This window comes from Aspergillus glaucus (genome assembly GCF_001890805.1).
Source record: "Aspergillus glaucus CBS 516.65 unplaced genomic scaffold ASPGLscaffold_1, whole genome shotgun sequence".
Classification (NCBI taxonomy): Eukaryota; Fungi; Ascomycota; class Eurotiomycetes; order Eurotiales; family Aspergillaceae; genus Aspergillus; species Aspergillus glaucus.
The window spans coordinates 323,250-336,213 of NW_019170453.1; the positions used below are offsets into that span (position 1 = coordinate 323,250).

At 47.3% G+C, this 12,964-nt stretch overlaps 5 protein-coding genes across 5 annotated transcripts; 3 read left to right on the forward strand and 2 right to left on the reverse strand.

Moving 5' to 3' along the window:
• Positions 1 to 78: 78 nt before the first annotated feature.
• On the forward strand, positions 79 to 738 carry ASPGLDRAFT_40999 (uncharacterized protein). The gene is made up of 2 exons (XM_022545313.1): positions 79 to 570; positions 631 to 738. The coding sequence occupies exon 1, from the start codon at positions 253 to 255 to the stop codon at positions 418 to 420; it is 168 nt and encodes a 55-aa protein (XP_022405737.1). The 5' UTR covers positions 79 to 252; the 3' UTR covers positions 421 to 570; positions 631 to 738.
• Positions 739 to 3,460: 2,722 nt separating this feature from the next.
• On the forward strand, positions 3,461 to 4,508 carry ASPGLDRAFT_30803 (uncharacterized protein; the record flags this gene model as incomplete). Its single annotated transcript, XM_022543980.1, has 4 exons — positions 3,461 to 3,545; positions 3,773 to 3,853; positions 3,905 to 4,245; positions 4,296 to 4,508. The coding sequence occupies 4 exons, from the start codon at positions 3,461 to 3,463 to the stop codon at positions 4,506 to 4,508; spliced, it is 720 nt and encodes a 239-aa protein (XP_022405738.1).
• A 1,796-nt stretch (positions 4,509 to 6,304) lies between these two features.
• On the reverse strand, positions 6,305 to 8,285 carry ASPGLDRAFT_161105 (aminoglycoside phosphotransferase family protein; the record flags this gene model as incomplete). Its single annotated transcript, XM_022542471.1, has 3 exons — positions 6,305 to 7,672; positions 7,694 to 8,086; positions 8,139 to 8,285. 3 exons carry the CDS (start codon positions 8,283 to 8,285, stop codon positions 6,422 to 6,424), a joined length of 1,791 nt encoding a protein of 596 aa, XP_022405739.1. The 3' UTR covers positions 6,305 to 6,421.
• Positions 8,286 to 9,124: 839 nt separating this feature from the next.
• ASPGLDRAFT_78326 (uncharacterized protein) lies at positions 9,125 to 10,224 on the reverse strand (the record flags this gene model as incomplete). The annotated part of the gene is made up of 3 exons (XM_022549954.1): positions 9,125 to 9,564; positions 9,680 to 10,121; positions 10,155 to 10,224. The coding sequence occupies 3 exons, from the start codon at positions 10,222 to 10,224 to the stop codon at positions 9,228 to 9,230; spliced, it is 849 nt and encodes a 282-aa protein (XP_022405740.1). The 3' UTR covers positions 9,125 to 9,227.
• A 335-nt stretch (positions 10,225 to 10,559) lies between these two features.
• Positions 10,560 to 11,839, forward strand: ASPGLDRAFT_115094 (uncharacterized protein; the record flags this gene model as incomplete). Its single annotated transcript, XM_022539657.1, has 6 exons — positions 10,560 to 10,718; positions 10,779 to 10,857; positions 10,911 to 11,051; positions 11,105 to 11,218; positions 11,277 to 11,471; positions 11,544 to 11,839. The coding sequence occupies 6 exons, from the start codon at positions 10,560 to 10,562 to the stop codon at positions 11,837 to 11,839; spliced, it is 984 nt and encodes a 327-aa protein (XP_022405741.1).
• Positions 11,840 to 12,964: the final 1,125 nt, after the last annotated feature.

The following is a 12,964-nucleotide window of genomic DNA, read 5'->3' on the forward strand; positions in this document are numbered from 1 at the left end:
CATACAAGTTCAACGCGAAGTAATCAAACCAGGTAAGGCTTCTAATCTACATACAAAGAAGAAACGACGCTAACGCCTGCGGTGCACTATCACGGCAAGTGGCGTCCCGACAGCAAAACCTAACGTCTACTGCTTCCAAATCCCTGTCTGTCATGAAGCCACGGTGTTCGCGGCTACACAACTCATACAGATACCCTTGTCATGCGGCATATGACAGCATCTCCATACGGCGTTAGTCGGGCTAGAATCATAATGAGATCTCGATGCAGGCAGACGAATGGGGATGCCGACTTGGGTAGTCGCGGGTACAGGATATGGGCATGGCTAGCTGTTGTGATCAGACGCGCTATTATCTTCTACGTGTTCCTGTCTGCACGGACAAACAGACAAAATGTCATTTGTCCCCGCAGTGCATCGTGACAGCTTGCAATGGTGAACCTACTGTGCGTCGGGGATACATGTGCATCGGGGACCTAAGGGATCGACTACTGCGATGTTCGATGTTCAGGGTCCTGCATTCATGCGTTTGTAGCAGGATGGTACAGTGCAAGTTGCAGAATGGGATACGGAGTGAGTGAGCTCCACATCGGGCACGATTGGTGGCATAATAAGGCGCTGACCGCTACACAGACTTTCTATATATGCAAAAGAAAAGCAAATCTGGCAGGCAGGTGACCTTCAATAAACTTGAATTATCGATATGTTTGACTTCCAGGTAGCAATGCTTATGGATCCCAAGCCACCTGGTCCGAATCCTGCGTGGGTGGCTGCATACGTTCCTTTGCGGTAAAGGATTCGGGCCCTTTGCAGTTCCTTGATTATTTGAGCCTCTGATCTTTTATGGATAGGCTTTTGATAGCTCAAAATCATGCCCCGCTGTTTTTTTTTTTTTTTGACCATAGTAAACACCATGCTATCATGCAGACTACTACTGTTTGTCTTGGTCACCTGCAGCTACGGAGTATGCAGAATTCGCAAAATTCCGTCAGTGGCTGCGCCCTGGAAGATTTGTCATTATACCGCATGAACAAAAGCCGACAGACAAACCATCACGGTAACACAGCATGATGAAATTGGCACGTGTCAAGGTTCGAGGGACGGCTTGACAGCTGCTCCACTCAACGCTTTGAGGGCTCAGTGGGACTGCCACTTGGATCCGGCAAGGATGGGCGACTGCAATTAATGTTGCTGACTGCTGGATGTCGGACCATCGATTATTGAATTATTATTATTTCGACTGCGAGCACGACCACTTTACGCCACCTGCATTTAATAATCCTTTGACTGAAACCTTCTCGGTCCACGTCGGGCGCTTGTCGACCAGGCTCTCGTGTCACATGCAATCCTTGAATGTCTTCTTTTGGAAAGGTTTGCGACCTCGGTTTGAAAAGATCAGGCCAATCTGGCTTCCTACCCCGGAATCGACCAGGGCCAAGTGACAAGTGAAACCGCCAAAACCTACATGCATGCTTGTGTATTCTCCGCACAATTCAATCATTGATAAATGTTTTATAAGGATCTTCGCCGTCGACACACACATAGTGCTATCCAGTCGGATTCATTAGTAGTTCCTTGATCTACACTTTGCAGCACGCGATGCCTACTCTGGAACATAATTCCTGCAAGTCATGACTCGAAATCTCGCGGCTGAACCGAATACATTCCAAGAAACCACCGTGCATGTAACGATGACCGCAGGAAAACATTATGATTGTTGACAGGCTGACAGTCGGGGGCCAAAAAAAAAAAAAAAAAATTGGATCTAGGTTGCCCAGCCCTTAACTAGTTAAATTTAGTGGCCTTGTTGGTTGGTCAATGGAACACGTCCCAAGAGAGCCAGATCCGATTCCCGGTTCCGATGATCCATGACGGCGGCAGCGACGACATGACGGCTGCGCGGTGGAGCCCGAGAAGGTGTCTGTCGCAAGCTCGCCCTTGCCATTGAATTCGAAGGAACTTGTCCGTCTTTGTCGCGATTGCGATCTGGACCCACGTAGCTCATCAATCTGGTCTGTCTCTTGCCGTGAGTGTCTCACCCGATCTGCGCGCTTTTTTTTTTTTTTTTTTTTTTTTTTTTTTTTTTTTTTTTTTTGTTCTGTTCCCAACAACCCTTGTCCTCGGGATGGAGCCGCATTAATCTATTTACAATCAACTCACGACACGCTATTTGCTAACCATGTAACTACCGGGACGGCCGGCATTCCATTGCCATTCCCAAAGGCAAACAAAAACGAAAACAAAAAAGACTCATGCCAGAAGCCGCGAACATTTGCCGATTGATCCATTTTACTAAGCGGGGACTAAATTACGGCTGGAACAGGCACGGTTTGACAGGTGTGATAGATCACTAGATCGCCGTCTCTTATCTCCAGCTGTTCGCGCCAAGTGAGATCACACCGGTAGTACTAGTGCTTGTTGCTTGATTGCTTGAGTGAAGTCCCCTTATGGGGCTGGTGGCTTATTGCCTTTGATCTCATCGGGAATGCCGAGTATACAGGTGAGGCGATAGATTTAATCTTAAGTAGTTGATGGATAAAATTGTTCGCTATGCATATTTTCGTGGTGTTTACAGAGTTCTATCATCGCTGGAATAGAAGATTCCGTCTCCAGTAAACTAAATCTAAAGATATAGCCTCCCAAAGCTCCTATCGCCAATGACGTTGGCCAAATCGTTACTTTGTCTGCCCTGTCCATTCCTTGCAAGTGAAGACCCAGTCTTGGATAAAGCGAGGCTCTCTACATCGAGATCGTCGTTTACTTCCAGTTTTTATCAGGCCCTGGAAGATTACCAGGAATACGACCCGAAGGAAGACCACAGGCAGTGGCGAGTAATTCGCAACAATGAACAGCCAGCTTCGATTCCGCGGAAACGATATCGCGCTGGACGGGAGTTTCTGGTGACTGGAATACAGAATGCTACAGGAAGAGCATCTCTGGATACGGGGTGGCAAGACCCATTTACGGGTTGTTATCACCATAAAATGTCAGAAACAGAAGGATGGCATAGTCAATAAAGAGCTCTCAGGGAGTTGACCTGGTTGCGGCGAGCTAAACTTGGCCGTTCACGCTTCAATACAACCGTGGCAGGTTACTGGGCAGATAAAGCTATGCATCCCTTTCGCTGAACTATTCCGTATGGAATATGTTGTCATTCGAATTGGGCCAAGCAGTCCCGGATACGGGGAGCGTCAAGTACCCTGACGCATCCCTCGTAACCTCTTCGGATGACATTGAAATTGCTTTTGAAGTTGGTTTCGGCCAGTCATAAAAATGTTTTCTAGCGTTGCTGGAAGGTTGCTTGGGGCAGAAAGAAGCGGATGTTGTGTGTCCTTTTGACGGCATCCTCCTCTGATGTGCCTCTAATAGTGGTTTCTAACGGTGTGTATGAATATTTTTGATAGCCCTGGCAGATATGTGACCTGCTGCTAATCTATCATCCTTATTGGGAGCCGGTCGGCTGATGGACTTGGATAGGAATGAGTTTAAGATTCCGGAAATCATCTTTGATCCGACCCTGGTACTCAGTCCGCATGTATGCTTGCTGAGTATGCTCTTTCATGTCAAAGGCTTCAAGAAGATCTCTACAACTGGGCCAGTACTGGATTCACCGGAGAAACTTTACAGAACGGCAAGGGACAGCAGGAATTGAAACTAAAGGATGAAATATTAGATAAATTTGTGTTCTGCCAGGTGGAGCGGGAAACTGCTGGATATCGAATTGCCTTGGAGAAGAGACTGACGGCATTTGTGGTACGACCACGGATGCATTGAGGTGGTGAGATCACAGGTTTCGATCAAATCACCAGACCGTACCTCCTTCGATACGCTGGAGCCAAGGAATTCAGCAGCAGTGGTGAGTTTCCATCGGTTCTTCAGCTTGTTGGGTAGCTAACACTATGGATAGAAGAGGTTACCGATGCTCTCCAAAACGTCATCCTACAGCACGCAGATATCCGCACCTTTGTCCGACATTATGAGGTGGATGTTGATGTTCAAGGCATCATCCGCAAAACTGGTTCTCAAACACCGTTGGTGCGATTTACGTGCTCCTTGAGTGCTTCAATTGACCCAGATCGACTGTATAAGTTCTCTCCTGAAGAATCCAAGTCCCTCAGTGAGCTCCCTGTGGTTCGTACACGGCAGGACACAGTAAACAAAGGCAAGCGGAAATGGGAAGACCGCAAAACCAAGTTAGACCGTGCCATTATGGCATGTCAAGCCGCCTTTGGCTACTTTGATGAAGGAGTGCTTTCCAAGCATCACCGTCACCTACAGGAAAACTGGAACTTTTCCAGGATCGGATGATGGAAGCAAAGCGGAAGTATAACAAAGCTGTCCGTGAACTGTGTAATGAGAAGCAACGACAGCGGAACCGACGGATCCGGGAGAATCTAGAGCGGTATAGGAATGAGCAACCCGTGATTGACCTTGAGCGGCAACTGACAGGGAAGCTGGTGGATACCAAGGTAATGGGGGCTTTAGAGCACAAGGGTTTCATGCCTCTGTAGCATCTAACAGTGATTGACGCCACCTTGAGCATGCCAGGTGCCACCCTTTAAGTGGAGTATCAACGTTGGATCAATGCGATTAATGCGATGACTGCATTCTGCCCTGTGGAAGAGGGGCAGCCCACGCCTCGGCACAGCCAATCTCGCTCACGGCCTGCGCCTGACAATGATGAACCCTGTCCTCCTGCCAAACGGCAACAGCAATTCTCAGAGGACGAGAGCGAGATTACCCTGCGCCAGAATCCGTACGGATCAAATCTCCAGAAGAGCGGCCTAAGCTCTGCTTTCTTTGCCTGGGGAATGCTAGTCTCCCACTAAAGAATCGGATTGCGGAATACGCAACACCCGGTTCACTCACCAGGCATTTTCTATGAAAACATGTCAATCCTCCCTGGCCAACCAAAGGGGTTGAGTGTAATGTCTGTGGGATGGAGCTGCTCGAGCAGAAAATTCATCTATTAAATCACGCAGAGAGGTGGCATGGAACAATTGTGCGAGGTCTCACTCAGGGGAGGCTAGCAGCAGCAGCAGAGCAGAAACAATCGGATGGGCCAGTCACGGTATTTGATTTTCACATGCCTGCATATATGGGTCGTATAGGCTCGCGGTCAAATGATCGGGACGTGTCAATTCCAAAGTTCATTTTTGCGTCCCGATCTCCCTGGGCAAGACGCGGATGGTGGTCTCGTCGCGTGGAAACACATTCTGGCAGCCAACCAGTCGCTCAACTATGCAGCTGGTGTCGGAGTACATTGCTTTGGGAATAAAACGGGGCCACGGCCACCTCCAGAGGAGTCAGCTTCTCCGGCATCGACAGCAATCGCAACACCACGATTATGGGGTGGCATTGGCAGTCGATCCATGATGTCACTCAATACTAACAGTCCAGCAATACCCACAACTCCCTCAACACCAATGAATTTTGGGCAACACCACATCTCCCCTGGGAGAAAGAGACCTGCACAGGGTCATGGAATTATGGGCACAAGAACGGTTGAGATTGGTAGATCCACATGGAAAGGGAACGTCCAAATGATTTGGACGTGATTGATCTTAAGCAGCTATTTTAGCCCGGGTCTTTGACCCAAATTTCTTCTCTTATGCTATGGGACGCGGTACCTCAAAAAGGCACGCGCCGGGAAGGCGTTGATGGTATTGATGATGATTCTTTCGCTGTGGTTTGTATATACTATTCTCCTTTTTCCTCATCCTTTCGAGATATCCTTGCTTTACACATGCTGCGCAGGTGTTCTCTTTAATCTGCATATACTTGGCCATTATATATATACCAATCTATATACCACCAGATAATGTTTTTGGATCTTGGTTATTGCAAAATGAGAGGCAACATGTTATGTTTCTTTCTTTCCTTTTTTTTGGGGGGGGGGTTGTTTTCTGGCGCTGGCATGGTAGGGAGGGCAACTAGGTTAGATTAGGATAATAATAATTGCAATTAAGAATTATGCTATTGAAACTATTAATTCGTTTAACTAGAGTCGCAGATCTGTTATCCACCTTGTTTTTCGTGATTCTGGCTCAGATCAGGGTACGGGGTAGGTTTATCCAGTTAGTGCTCTTAGCAGCGAGGAGAGTGGACATCCACTGTAGAACCAATTGTCTCCAACCGTGATGTCAACCACTAGAACGAACGTTCCCATTGAACGAGAGGCAATGTATCGAGTGAGTAGTAGCCCTTGCGGAGAATCTTTTGTTATGCCACGAACTTTGGATTCTAATTGTGGTTGCCATTGCAATAAATTAATTTCAAAATATAATTAACTAGCTATAGTCTTTACCCGGGCTTTTGTTGCTTGTTTCCACTAGAAATGAGGATGGTTTGTTTCTGTACACAGGGACAAGCGATCCGAGTCGAATGTGGTAGCTATCTAGTTCTTAACAAGACCTATCCGATATCAATTCCACACGGTTCCAAATACCCGTTTAATCACACTATACTCGACATAGTACGGCGGAATGAACCTTTCCACCATACGATCCCAAGATGCCCTCCACCCTGGACTAAACATCGCACGATAAAACTCCCAATACTCGGGCCAGAACCCAGCTAGGCCCCAGTCCAGAAGAACAACCGTACCGTCATCCTTGACGATTATATTTCCTGGATGCAAATCCCCGTGCGTAAACACGATTTTGTGACCTTTGAGCCCCCGGACAGTCTGGTATAAGATATACTCGCTGTTGAAAAAGTTGGATTCAGTGTCGTTTTCACCAACAAGGGTTTTTGGGGACAACCGATCTCGCAAGGCCTGAACTATTCCTTCGTTGAAAGTCTCCTCGGATGAGTAAGGACCATAGCTGTAGCGCGTGTAGTCTCCATAGCCTGCTTCAAAGATGCCATCTCGACAGGGTGATTCATCAAGACCCTGGATAAAATTTCCTGCAATGTCCCGCATTTGGTTCACGTAATCACGCAGTTGTTCTAGAATACGGTTTTGCTCGCCCTCTGAGACGCGGTCCCAATAGTGCTCCAGAGGTTCGCCCTGCTCATACGACATGATGATATATCCGGTGCCGTCAAGAATGTATGCACTGAGAAGCTTTGGTGTTGCAATAGTCGTGCAGGTAGATACCAAGTATAGAGCTTCGGCTTCTGCTAAGCGAACACCATGACCATATTTCACAATCATATCTGAGTCTGCAAAAGCGAGACTTGCTCCTATCTTGCCGGGACAAAGATTGACTGCCGTCTGTAAGTCATCTGGGTCGAGGATGATGGATGGAGGACCGATGGTTTCAGAGTAGATTAAGCGAGGTTCTTCCTCCATGAGCTCTGGGTTTCTTGGGGAAGTTGGAATGTATTTTTCCGCTTCTGGAGTTCTTATAATAGCGCTTACCGCTGTACTGTCGCTCTGTGTCTTGGAATCCCGACTTTCCTCTGATGTAATATGAAAGTTGGAATTTGGGAGAAAGTCGGACTCCGTCAATGTTTTTCCTGTGCCGCCATACTCTGGTGGTATTTGGGAGCCCAGGTAATCAGTCAGGTTTTGTGGATTCTGCAACAGTACAGTATTCCTCAAAAGAGACTCGGGGATATCAAGAGACGTAAGGTATTCGTCAGAGGGATTTATTATGTATGCCTTTCCCAGAATTTCAGGGTAGTAAAATCGAATAAGTGTCACCAATTCCTCGAGAGCCCTGCACAGCTTCGATTGAAAAGTCTACACTAGAAGTTCTTTCCTAGTAGCGGATATAGTACGTGTTCTGAAGTGAACGACACACGAAGCTGAATAGTAGCTAGGATCACAACTTTCAGCCAGAAGCAAAGTGGCGAGCTTCTCCATCAGAGCAAGACCAAGCTTCACAATTCCTGCAGGTGTGGCCAGGTTCTGGTATGTTTGTGAGTGGGCTTTGATAGCTCTGTCATCAATTTCCACCCACAGCACATATTGACCGTGGCAAAGTGTGATATGAAATAGGTCTAGCTCTGGAAGCAGACACTCTACGTCGCTCAGGAGGGCCCTTGGTTCCGAGTAACGTCTCCATTCCAAAGCTTTTCTAATTGAAGCGCTGGCCCTCGAGAACTGCAATGCAGGGATGGCGGCATGGGAACTGAGAAACTATTCATGGGTTAGCAACGTCGCTTTGTTTCTATCTAGGTATCTTGAGTACCTTTTCCAGGATTATCTCGACCGAGTGTCGCTCTCCATTTTGTAGATTAATACCCCAAATCTCCTTATGCCGAGCCTTTGCCAAAATTGATGAAAGGTTGTCCCGAAAATGGCTGGCCGTAGAATCTGTTCGCTCGGATAAAGACATGGTCCAAGATGTACCAAAACGCCATCGCTCTGAATGTGCTTGAACTTTTTATGATTCTATGGTGATTATCTCAAGTGCACTGGTGCTCCTGGCGGGTAAGGGAAGACATTCTCTCTCGCTTGATGTTGCCGCGGTGCAGGGCGATCCTTAGCGTGGTTTCTATATCTGTCCGATCGACACCCACCATACGCGCCAAAGGAGGGATGATTGGAAATCTGCTTTTCTCAAAGCTTTTGCCGCCGATATACCAAACTACATGATTGCCGCTGATATTTCGACCGAATCTAGATCTTCTAGTCACTATGTGTGCATTACATGAGAGCCACTCGATTTCTGATATCCAGTGGTGGTATAAAATGTCATTCTATTTAGGGTCTATGCCAGGGATACAGTCTTACTGCGTAAGCGCTTCGACATATAAGTTTTCCAATAGGCACAATATGCCTCGAAGTATATCCAGGGAATAGCATAAATAGATGGCATCGTCCGGTTAAGCTTCCAATAATCCAACTCAAAGCATATCTTTTTTGACTAGTCTCACAATTTGGCTTCAATCACATTCATATGGTAAAGAGGAACCTACTCCAACAATTTGGAGATTGGATCGTGAGCCCATATTGTGCACTTAATACATCAGTATATTGCATTAATTAACTAATTAGCTGTAAAATAAAAATCCGTATCTTGCTATGATAAGCGTTTACAAACGATGTCTCGAATAGGAAGGATCAGGTGCGGAAAATGGACAATGAAATACGTTTGTATGCCAGTATGAGCGCATCTATAGAATGAATTCAAGCAATGCAAGCTTTGCATATGGATATGATACATCGGTATTTCTGATTATCGTATTTACATCATTCGTTACCAGAAGATGCCATCTATCAAGACCACAGATGATCAGAGTCTATGTATACATAAAGGCAGAAACCGCAAAAGGCTCTAGTTTTCCAATCCAACCAGTCCCAATGACAATTCCCAAAGACCTGCTTCCTTCTCTGAGCTATAGGCATATGGTAAATAACCAGGTGCACACTGTCCCTCACTGGCATCGTACGCCTTGGCGATCTGGATGTCCTCCAGGTACTTGCCAACCATGCCTTCAAGCGACTTGGAGATTATGCCCCAAACCGAAGTTGCAGCCCCTTGTTCCGGACTCTTGAACTGAGGACCAAGCACCGGATCGCTCGACAAGGCATTCTTCTCCTCCGACATGTATTGCAGCAGTCCAGTTTGGATACCACCAGGATGGACGCTGAAGGCGCGCAGGCCCTGGAAGCTATACCGACGGTCAACCTCGTTGGCCGTTCACAGGTTGGCGGTCTTGTTTTGCCCGTATGCCCTCCAGCGATCGTACTCGCCCTCCGAGTTGTAGTTGTCAAAAGGAAGCTTACGGGTATCGGTGCGCGGCGGAGGATAAGAACACGGCGCGCGAGTTGACCTGAGGAGTTGCAGCTGCCAGAAGCGATGACCGAATGAGGTTGGAAAACAGGAAGTGGCCCAGATGGTTCGTTCCGAATTGCGTTTCGAATCCATCCTGGGTGCGCCCCTCGGGGGTGGCCATCACACCCGCGTTCGCGATGAAGATGTTCAGCGTCTTGATTTGCGATAGTAGTTTCGCCGCACAGGCGCGCACGCTGTCGAGGGAGCTCAGATCTAGCTCGAGTAGGTGCACACGAGGTGATCGGGTGAGGTCACCGAGCGCTTGCTTCGCTTTTTCGAGATTGCGCGCGGCCAAGTAAAGCGTTGCGCCGGTGGTGAAAAGGGCCTTAGCAGATTCGACGCCGATTCCGGAGGAGGTACCGGTGATGAAAATGGACTTGTCGGCCAACTGGCCTTCCAGGCCTCTTCCAGGCCTTCATCTTTCACCACCTGGAGTCCTGGAGGGCAGTAGAGGTCCCTGGGGCTTCTTGTGGGCTTCAGCGTAGCGAGTGGCCATGGTGTATGATGCTTAGTGGAAGGGGGGAGAAGAAAGAGAGAGAGAGAAAAAAAAAAAAAAAAAATGAGTCGTCAATTAATGTCATCTACGAAAATATTCAGACGGAGTTAGGGTCGGGGATAATATGTCATCATCGACTAGTTAACTTATCTCCGCTATGTCGTCTCTATTTCCAGCGCCGACCAAGTGTTATGGGGTAAGCAGGTTGCATATGGCAGACTTCCTGTGGGGAAGAGCAACTGTATTTAAACTCGCTTTTCCCTACCACTACTGCCATCCACCACGAGTACAAAAGTTTGACAGCATCATTGACATCCCGGAAAAATAAATTCATCATGGTCAAGACACTTCCCTTTGGCGATATCCAAGTCCCGTCGCCGGGCTTCGGCGCAATGGGTCTGAGCTTTAGCTTGGGCAGTAACCTGAGTCTGGAGGAAGCTGAGCCGGTTCTGTTGAAGGCGATCGAACTGGGTTGCACTTTCTGGGATACTGCTGTAAGTCGAGGGTGCCTATCTGCGACTGCATACGACCGAGTCTGACAATTGGGAATATAGGTGGTCTATCAAGCCGGTGTGAACGAAAAGCTGCTAGGAGACTTTATCAGGAAGCACAATGTTCGCGACAAGATTTTCAGTACGTTGTTGATGTTTTTCGATTGTGGATAGTTGATTCTGATTCATCGACAGTTGCCTCGAAGTGTGGTTTCGATGTCTTTGGTGATCGTTCCGTCACCAATTCTGCCTCCCACATCAAGGAGTACATCGAAGGAACCATTGAAAGACTAGGCTTTACACCTGATCTGTACTATCTGCACCGGATCGATCCCAGTAGGTCCTATTTCCACCGCTTTCATACATGCTGTATGCTGACTCTTTCCAAGATACGCCTCTTGAAGAGTCCATTCCGGCTCTTGATGAAATTCGCAAGGCTGGAAAGACCAAGTACATTGGCCTCTCAGAATGCTCTGCAAAGACGCTGCGCAGAGCCAATTCAAGTTGGTTCCTCTCTCCTTCCCTCTAGCCAACCTAGTCGCTAACCCCATCGATCAATAGTTGCCAAGATTGACGCCATCCAGGCAGAGTACTCGGCCTTTGAGACATTGCATGAGACAGACGACCTGATCAACTCCTGCAAGGAGCTGGGTGTCGCATATGTTGCTTATAGTCCCTTGGGGCATGGCTGGCTTGTCGATAACTTTGATTACCAGTCTCCTGACGACTTTGCGCCGGATGATTTCCGGCGGAGTGGTAAGTCTTGATCAAGAGCTTCGCTCCTATTCTGCAATAGTTTTAAAAACTAACATACCCTTTTACCCGCAGTCCCAAAATTCCAGGGCGAGAACTTTTACAAGAACAAGGCAATTGTTGAAGAGGTCAAGAAACTTGCTTCTCGGAAAGGCTGCACTGTCAGTCAAATTGCGCTTGCTTGGGTTGCTTCTCAGGGAATGATTGCTATTCCGGGTACAACCAAGGCCACGCGTCTTGGGGAGAACTGGGCATCTCGGGACGTTGAGCTAAGTGAGGAGGAGAAGCAGGAAATGCGCAAGATTATCGATGCTGCCAAACCACATGGCAACAGATATGCGCCTGCACAGCAAGCTATGGTGGGTCATTAAGTTAAACGTTTAGAGACCTTTTGGATTATATATAGACCAATAGGATGGTGATTATCTCTTGATGAAAATGAATGCATAATTATCAAGATCGATGACTTGTAGTTTTATTGTGGTGGGTGTCTGCATCAAATTGACATCGTGACATAAATATAGCACAATATATAGATCTAGAGATGGAAATATCCAGCTCATTTACTCAATGCTACCGCCTCGTTTTGCATTGATAACGGGGTATTCTATCATGTGATGACCATGCATCTCTATACGAGTCCCATGAGACCATTGTCATATTCCTGACTAGAAGACAAATATCGATCCGCTCGTGAACAAAACACATCCATCGAGCATCAAACGCAATATGCACCTCCTTGATCTACCGCTTGAGATATCAGTGACTATGGTAATAGCTATATTCTAGCCTAAGCCAGACTGATCAATAATAAATCCTATCTACCGCACCGTTGACATCCAAAGCGAAATACTAACATACATCAGAGCTTTTTGCTCACGAAATCACCAATCGGGTGTGCACCACGGTCGAACCCAGCTATACTGACAGCAAACCCTTTGCCGCGCATTACATCCGACGACGTGCCCTCGCTCCAGACTCATCAGAAGATGACGTTTTCATCCGCACTGTGCGCGATATCTCGTACCAGATCTGTCAGACCATCGATCATCTCGACCCTGGCCCCGATCTTACTTGAGTCAGACCGACATGAAAAGCTTCCCTTCGAACGAATCTGGATCAGATTCTGTCTGTGGTGTTTTTTTTTTTTTTTTTTTGTCTTTTTCCAGACACGCATGGCTTTAATACGTTAGAAACAAGACGAACTGGTTTCCGGCGTCATTTGTGGCACTCTTTTTACATGTCCGGATTCGGACAGGGTTAAAGTGACACTTGCGTCAAACAAGTGTTGTTTCTTCGGAATTTGAAATCCGCTGTTTCATTTCTTCGTGAAGCTTCGTCGGTCAGAGGTGGGACACCAAATTTCGGTCCAATAACGAGGATTCCAATCTTTATCGGATGAGCCAAGGTGCTGTCCTAGGTGGTTGCAGAGGATATCCGGGTCTTCCAAGAGCTTGCATGAGCCCATGATCAATGCACGAAAGGTACAATGTGGC